Below are 8933 nucleotides of genomic sequence, written 5' to 3'. Positions count from 1 at the left end.
ACTTCCATGGCCTGATTGGACTTTGATTTGTGCCATAAATTCACTTATTTCATTCCAAAGACATTCAAGGACTTTGGAATCCCATATACCCCCTCCCTCCACCTGAAATGACCCTACTTGAGGCTGTTTTCCCAAGATTGTATACTCTATCCCGTCATTGCCAGCTGTTGGTATTGTTATCCAAAAAGCTCCCCTGTAATGCTGTTATCTACTTTTTGCCTCATAAGCGTACATTTCCTTATTCTCAAACCCTCCCTATCCCTAATTAGTTAAGAGCCATCTCTGCAGCCGTATTTGTTCGATTCACCAAGGACACTGGATCCAGCATAGGACCACCTCAGCATCTCCCTTTTATCCTAGTACTGTACTAGGATAACAGTGATAACAGTGTACCTTGAACTGAAACATCATCCCATTCCAATTTGACCTGCAACTGAGGTGCTGAACAGAGAATACTTCCATTCAGGAGGTTGTATTTTCAAACAAAGTGTGCAAATTCTGAAAATGTGTTTTCTTAACTATCTGAGACAAAATGTTTATTTCGGAAGGACAGTCCAGGTCCTGTACTTGTGTGTTGTGTTCATCCTTCTGTGGACTGACCTACGTGAGTTCTTGGTCTGGTATTTTTTTCGGTTTTGCAAATCTAATATCCTTTGTTCATATTCCTTCCATTTCCATATCCCGTCCAGCCCGATGGCCCTAATATTTGTTCTTGTCTTGCCTCTTGATCGTTCCTGTTTTCATTGTTCCGCTTTAGAGGTTGTGAGTGCAACATCTTAAGCCCTAAACTCTGATATTCTCTCACTAATCCTCTTTACTTCTCCCTCCCCCACCACCCCCCAAAAAATTTTTTTAAAACTTACCTCCTCATTTGTTTTAGTGTCAATTCACCTGGCTTGGTGTCAATTTTTGTTTGCTACATCTCCTGAGAACCGCTATGGGACATTTTACTAACTTAAATGCATAGTATAAACGTTTTGGTTTAACATCTTCAGGAAATGGCTCAGATATAATAGCACTTGCTTGATGGAAAAGTTAAACTCAGATTAAAGTTGCTTCTTTGCTGATTTGAGATTAAGAATTTACTCCCTTGTTCTGTGTAGAAAGAGAAACCATGCCTTCAGTGCCTTCCTCAATGGTGCCTTCAGTAATGAATACAATCTCAGTGAAAGAGGGGAGAACTAGTATGCAGCTGAGTCCCTCAGTGAGTCCAGTGCTGCCACGTCCAGAGCCTGTGGAAACACAATTTCAAACTCTACAACAGCCTGTTAGTTTGCCACCTTCCAAACCTCAATCTCTGCCTCAGTTCCGACAACATCCAATGGTGGTAAGTCTCTCCATAAATCTGCCAAGGCTCGAATAACAATAATAGAGTACTACAGCAAGATTCTTGCATGAATCCTGTTAACCATAATTTTCTGGTCAAGCTTCAAACGTGCATGGGCTGATATCTTAAACGTTCATGTTTTGAGAACAGGAAATGGCCATTAATCCAATTAGATCTCAACGTCAACTTCTCGTCATTTCTGCCCGTTATTGCTTTACTGAGGGATATTGTAGTTCTTGGAACTCATTCATTCTGACTGTTGTAATTGCTTTACAAGGAGACTTAATTCATAAACAAAAAAAACAGAAATTGCTGGGAAAAGTCAGCAGGTCTGGCAGCATTCCTGGAGAGAAATGCAGAGTTAATATTTCAAGTTCAGTGACTGTTATTTAGACCTGAAACATTAATTCTGCATTTCTCCTCACAGACACTGCCAGACCTGCTGAGTTTTCCCAGCAATTTTTGTTTTTGTTTCTGATTTCCAATATCCACAGTTCTTTGAGACGTAATTCATGTTTACAATTTGTGTACCTTTGCTCTGTTTGAAATCCCTCCTTAATCTTGAATTGTCTGTGTCCCTGAGTTTTTGAATCGGTTAATTTGTTTCAATCAATTCTTGTTGCCTTCTTCATAATTTTGATAATAATTGTTATTTCTAATTATCTAATCTTGTTTCATGACTCGAGTCCTGAGATATGATATCCTTATGGTTGGCTTAAATCAGACAATTGTACAGTGATGTATATACCAACAGATTTGAAAATTAAAATCTTATTAAATATTTCTCATAGCTGGAGGATCAAGCTCCACCTCGACCACCTCTCCCTCACATGTATAGCCCTGATGATGAGCCACCAGCTGTACCACCTCTTCCAAAAGATACCACAGTCATCAGGCATACGTCAGTCAGGGGACTGAAACGCCAGTCTGATGAAAGGAAGAGAGACCGGGAGTTTGGCCTGTACTTGAATGGAGATTACAAAGTAAGCAAATGAAGTAAAACTTTCTACTCGTAGCTGGAGGATGACAATTTGTATTCTATGAAAGTGTATGGTGAAAACCAAAGTTGTTTTTTTTCCCCACAATGGCTTTTTTTAAACAATCTACTTATACAAGATAGAATTTTTAAAATTTAGCCCATTCAAAACTAAATTCAATTTGTCTGAAGAGAGTCTAGTTTTTGCACTTTGCAAAGCAATAATGGATCAGAAATGCAATGTGATCCTTGTGCATTCATCCATCTAAAACAGCCCTAAAGTTCTGCCATTTCTGCATCTAGTTGTTCATTAAATGGCTCAGGCCTTTCATCTCCAGTGCTTTGTTTGGAAGTTATTTCACATGTTTACGTTTTGCAACTTTTCTGATGTTCATCTGAATTTGCTTTTTAATTAGCTAAGTTTTGTCTTCCTTCCCATGGCTTAATTTAAAATAGTATTCCATATTATTTCTTCCCTTTGTTTAACTTTCCTATATAAAGGCACCTCCTTGGAGCATGTTTCCAGGCTGAAATGCTGAATTCCTACCATTTGGATCATTGGTTTGAGATCCGTTTAGTAATCGTTTACTCAAGGTCTGCTTTAACTGTTCAGTTTTTCAAATTGATCAACTATAATTGCAGGTTGTGAAAAAGGATCTATTTGGACTGACTACTGTCAACTGACTATTAATATCATTTATAATCAGTTAGTAGTAAAAATGGTTGTGGACAAACTCTGGATCAATTCTAGCATGTTAAATTTATTACTTTGTTTCAGGCTGAACTGCGTACTTATATGAGTGAACCTGAACTCCTATCAGTTGGGAATGGGCTCAACAGGTCCACGGCTGGAGCCTTTGGCCTAGACAATGGCTTGCAGACACTGACTGGTAAAGGTATGTTTGGACACGTAGTAAATATTGTAGATGCAGCAGGCAGTGAAGAAGGTAAATAATATGTTACCCTTGATAGCAAGAAGATTTGAGCACAAGGGGAAGGGATGTCTTGTTATAATTGTACAGAGCCTTGGTGAAACCACACCTGGAGCATTGTGCCTCCTTATCCGATGAAGAGTGTCCTGTCTGTGGAGACATTTCAACAAAGGTTCACCAGATTCTTTCCTGGGATGGGTGAACTGAAAAATGACGAGGTACTGGATCAGTTAGGACTATACACAAAACAAATTGCTGGAAATATTCAGCATCTGTGGAGAGAAATCAGAGTTAACATTTCAGGTCCAGCGACCCTTCTTCAGAACTGATGGTAGCTAGGAAAAGGTTTGCTTTTATGCAGAAGATAGGTTGGGGGTGAGGGCGTAAGGAGTAAATGATAGGTAGAGATAGGTCCTGGAGACAGAGAAAAACAATTGGACAGACAAAGGAGTGGGTAACGATCAGCCTAGGAGAATGACTGGCTGCTAATGGGGGCTATTAGTGGCTGACAATGGGTTGTGATGATAGTAGATGATGTGATAACAATGCCTTGTGTTGGAGGTGAGGGGGGCGCAGTTGGGATAAGGATGTGGGACAATGTACCTCAAGCCTTAAAATTGTTAAACTCAATATTGAGTCTAGAAAGCTGTAAGTGTAAAATGAGCTGCTGTTCTTCCAGCTTGCGCTGAGCTTTGCTGGAGCACGGCAACAAGCCTGAGACAGATTTTGCCCAGGGGACAAGGTGGTGCGTCGAATGGCAGGCAATTGGAAGCTTGGTCTTTTTTGTGGACAGTACATAGATATTCTGCGAAGTAGTCACCCGGTCTATACTTCAGTTGCCCAGTGTGGAGGAGACCACTTTGTGAGCAGTGAATGCAGTGGACTAGATTGAGTGAAGTGCAGGTCAAGCGCTGCTTCACCCGGAAGGCGTGTTTGAGCCCTTAGATATTAAAGACATAAATGGGCAGGGATTACACCTTCTGCGGTGGCAAGCAAAGGGGCTGTGGGGAGGGATGGGAGTGAAAGAGGAGTGGACTAGGGTGTCCTTGAGGGAACAGTCCTTGAGGAAGCCTGACAAGGGAGGGGATGGAAATATGTGTCAGGTGGTGGCTAATGATCCTCTGGATATGGATGCCAGTGGGATGGTATGTGAGGTCAAGGAGGACCCTATTGCTGTTAGGTGAGGGCTGAAGTGCGGGAAATGGGTTAGACTCAGCTGAGGGCCCTGTCAGCTATGGTGCCAGGCAATTCTTGTTGTGGAAGAAGGTGGACATTTCGGAGGTCCCCTTGCCAAAGTTGGCATCATCTCCTTTACCCCCTCGCTGTGCCCCATCACTGGGCCCAATGCATTTAATTCTGATTTCTCTCCACAGATGCTGCCAAACCTGCTGAGTATTTCCAGCATTTTCTGTTTTGTTTCTGATTTCCACCAGCTGCATTTTTTTTTTTTTGTTTTTTTTCCAGTCAGGACTACATTCACTGGAGTGTAGAAGAATGAGGCAGAGGGAGGATCTCATTAAAAACTATTGCATTCTAATAAAAATCAGCAGGATAAGTGCAGAGAGGATGTTCCCAGTGACTGGGGAGTTTGGAACCAAAGGTCATAGTCTAAGGATGTGGGGTAGGACATTTAGGACTGAAATGAGGAGAAGTGAGCCTGTAGAATTCTCTGCTGCAGAAAACTGTTGAGGTAAATGCTTTCAAAAAGGAGTTAGACATAGTTCTTAGTACTAAAGGGATCAAAGGATATGGGAAAAAGCAGAAACAGGCTGCTGAGTTGAATGATCAGCCATGATCATTTAAACAGCTGAACAGGCTTGAAGGCTAAATGGCCTACTGTTTTTTTTTTGATGTTTTTAAACTGTTGAGAAATTTACTTTTCCTTTTACTGTTTATGGTTCTTGACAGTTGAAGGATTTGATTTCTTGCATAGCTTTGCTTTAACACGTGCCTTCCAATGCCTAACACATTGTGTGCGCGTGTGTGTCTGTGTGCACGCCGTGCCTGCACATGTGAGAGCAAGCAGTGGGTGTAGAAAGCCTATTCCACAGGAAAAGTAATCTCAACCAGACAGAGTATCTAACCATCGACCCTTGATGTTCAGTGATATTACAAATGCTAAATTCTCTACTGTCAACATCCTGAAGGCTTCTAATGACCAGAAACTGAACTGGACCAGTCGCAAAATACTGTGGCTACAAGAGCATGTCAGAGGCTAGGAACTAGGAACTCACCACCTGATCCCTCTAGTTTCTGCCCACCATCAATAAGGCACAAGTCAGGGGTATAATGGAACACTCTCCGTACTTGCCTGGATAAATACAGCTGAAACATCCAAGGTAAAGCAACCCCTGACTGATGTCCCATCCACCATGTCAACAATTGCTTCCACCCACAGCAAATGACAGCAGTGTGTACTGTTGATGAGATACACTTCAGTAACTCATCGAGGTTCCTTTGACCACACCTTCCAAATATGTGACTTTTACCTTCTCCACTGAGAAGAACAAGGGCAGCAGATGCATGGGAATGCCACCATCTGCAAGTTCCCCTCCAAACCACACACCATCCTGATTTAGGACTATATTACTGTTCCTTCAGTTACTAGGCCAAAATCCTGAATCTCCTCCCTAAAAGCACTGTGGGTAACAAACTGGGCTGATTCAAGAAGGCAGCCCACCACCACCACCTCCAGGGTTATTAGGAATCGACAGTAAACCTGACTGCATCTAATGTCACAATATGAACACTTAAAGGGTGGTTCTGAGGTCAGTTATAGTATTCTGCTGCTTAGCTGAGGGCAGTTTCCTACAAACAGGCTGAAGTTCAAAGCTGTCATTTCCCTGTTTTCCATTCCTCAACTAGCATTGTAGATAACTTGTTGGGCTATTGCTGAAGAACGATGTCAAAAGATATGAAAAATAGTTGTAGTGGGGGGATGCAGTGCCAACCAGTGATGGTGTAGGTCTGCACTTATGTTTGTGCTACAGTGAGGGTCTAAGCAGAGCCCAGGATTTTTCACAAGGTGGAAATGGAAAGGTAAAATCAGCACATGTCACAATCATAGTTCCTAGTAGTTTCTGGGTTCACAAAATAACATTGGCAAACTTAGATTCTCAGAATGCCATCACAGCAATGCCCGGCATGTGCCAAGAGACCTTAAGGAAGAATTTCACAGGACAATGCTCCAGAAGGATTCAATAGCAGATCCCCATATTTGCTTATGGTGATTTGAAAGGTCATGTCGAATGTGATAATTAATAGTGGGAAGCAATGTTTCTTCTAAACTGCACAGCTCCTACAAGGTTCCACGCAATGTGATCAACAATGGCACACCAATCACTGCATTGGCATTTGGTTCTGGAAGTCACTGCCATTTACAGACTTTAGAGACCCGTGGGGTCAGAGAACTAAGGGGAATGCCGGTGGGAAGGCAAGTAGTGAAGCTGACACAAGGATTCTGCAAATGATATAGACCAGTTAAGTTAGTGTGCAAAACCATGGCAACTGGACTATAATTTGGGAAACGGGGAGGTTCTGCTGTTTGGCAGGAAGAATAGAGAAACTGAATATTATTTAAATGGGGAAAGGCTACAGAAAGCTGCAGCACATGGATTTGGGAGTCCTCATGCATAAATAACAAAAAGTTGGCATACATTTTCAGCTGATAATAGGGGAGGCAAATGGAATGCTGGCCTTTGTTTCAAAGACTCTGAATAATTATAGTAGGGAGGTCTTGCTAAAACTGTAACTATTTAGACCACAGCTGGAATACTGTGAATGGTTTTGGTTCCTTCATCTCAAGAAAGACATACTGGCATTAGAAGCAGTAGAGAAAAGATTTTCACCAGGATTTTCCTGGGTATGGAATCCTGGGTCTTATGAGGCGAGCTTAACAGGGTAGACACTGGTTATTTTCCCCTTGAGGGAGATCCGAGGACCAGAGGGCACAATCTCAGAGGAAGGGGTCACCCAGTCAGGACAGAGATGAGAACAGTAAATCTGTGCAAACACTTATCAGAAAAGAACTGTAGAGGTGGAGTTATGAAGTATATTCAAGACTGAGATAGTCAGATTCTTTGATCAATAAGGGAATCAGAGGTGATGGGGAAAAGGCAGGAAAGTAGAGTTGAGGATTATTACGTCAAATATGATCTGCTTGTCTGGTGGAGCAGACTCAGTGGCTGAATGACCTACTTCTGTGTCTTACAATATTTTAGAAGTTGGGTTCTTATGAATAATGTGTGCAATATGCAAGAATTAGAATAAAGTATAGTCCTAGCTTGCAATTTTAGATATCTGAATTTCTTATCTATAACAGTGAAGGCCATTTTAAACTCCAATATATCATTCTGTAATTTGAAGGTACAATTGGAAACTCCTTACCCCAGAATTGTGGAAATAGACCCAGAAACTTTATCAAAATAATTTTTCATGCTCCAACTGCTCACCTAATTTCTGGACGTCTTCCCCAATGAACTTTGGTCTGACTCATTAATGTTTGGTTTCTTTGTCACAAATTGCCTCTGGCTATCTTGCCCAAGTGGTCATTATTCAAATGTGAGATTTGACTGTATTTTTGCACCAGTGAAAATGGTATGGGAGGCCTGAATCCAGAACTCCCACCCATGACCCTGGCCTCTCACCACTTTGAGCAGGAGATGGAGACAGATTTTGATTACACATGCATCGGTTAATGAACTAACTGCACATGTTCAAGTACAGCTGACTTCATTTTCATTAGTGCACTTTTGGCCTGGTGGGAGTATGTGTAAAATGACAGTTGTTGTTTTTGGAGAGATATTGTAGCATATTGGTAAGTAAGGTGAGATCATCAAACTCATTCAAGTCTGTCAGTTGAGCCTAGGTGTTTCTGGATCTGCGAGATTCTATGGTGGCTTCCTTGGTTTCTGAACCATTACTTCTGCACAAAATTAAATTTCTTAATATTGGTACAACATTTTGGCAGGGTAATTCCCTGTACTGTTGTATTTTGTCTTTTATACTTGCACAACGTTACAAAGCAAGTCATTTTCAGAAACAGTAATTTCCATCTTATTATTCCCAGGATTGTCGTTGTCTAACTCAGGGCTACAGCAGTCATCAACCATTGCATCTTTTGTCACGCTTAGGCGGAAAAATGATGAAACAAGCTCTAAGGTAAAACCATCTTTCAGTCTGATACTAATTTGGCTTGCAATGGCTTTGGCTTCGATGGTGGGCATGTTAACTTTGAAGTACTTGCTGGAGGTGTTCAGAAATGTAATTGCAATTTTTCTTCTCCCAAACTTAAGAAAAAGTGTTTTGCATTGTCGGACACCAAAGTAAAATGCTGTTAAGTACAGAGATGTCTTGGGTCGTGCTAGTGATTTCAGATGTTGAATTAAGAGCGTTACACAAGATTTTTTTTGTCCATCTGTGGGATGCCTGTGTCACTGAAGAGACCAGCATTTATTACCCATCCCTAATTTCCCAGATTAAGTGTCAACCACATTGCTATGGGTCTGGAGTCACATGTAGGCCACACCAGCTAAGGATGGCTGAAGGACATTAGTAAACCAGATGGGGTTGTCAATGTTTTGTGGTCATCATTAGACTAATAATTCCAGGTGGTAGAATTTGAATTCAAATTCCAATCTGTCATGGCAAGATTCAAACGTGGGCCCCCAGAACGTTGCTAAATCTCTGGATTAACAGC

At 41.5% G+C, this 8933-nt stretch overlaps 1 protein-coding gene across 1 annotated transcript in view; it reads left to right on the top strand.

Moving 5' to 3' along the window:
- Nucleotides 1-8933, top strand: part of plekha7b (pleckstrin homology domain containing, family A member 7b) — a 419580-nt gene that overhangs the window by 372366 nt on the left and 38281 nt on the right. The window contains exons 17-20 of the mRNA XM_048606908.1: nucleotides 1104-1327; nucleotides 2119-2310; nucleotides 3082-3199; nucleotides 8304-8395. Of these exons, the coding sequence (XP_048462865.1) occupies nucleotides 1104-1327; nucleotides 2119-2310; nucleotides 3082-3199; nucleotides 8304-8395 (626 nt within the window). The remainder of the gene's footprint in view (nucleotides 1-1103; nucleotides 1328-2118; nucleotides 2311-3081; nucleotides 3200-8303; nucleotides 8396-8933) is intronic.

This window comes from Rhincodon typus, chromosome 17 (genome assembly GCF_021869965.1).
Source record: "Rhincodon typus isolate 14 chromosome 17, sRhiTyp1.1, whole genome shotgun sequence".
NCBI classification, from domain to species: Eukaryota; Metazoa; Chordata; class Chondrichthyes; order Orectolobiformes; family Rhincodontidae; genus Rhincodon; species Rhincodon typus.
This window is presented reverse-complemented; position numbering and strand designations above follow the sequence as displayed.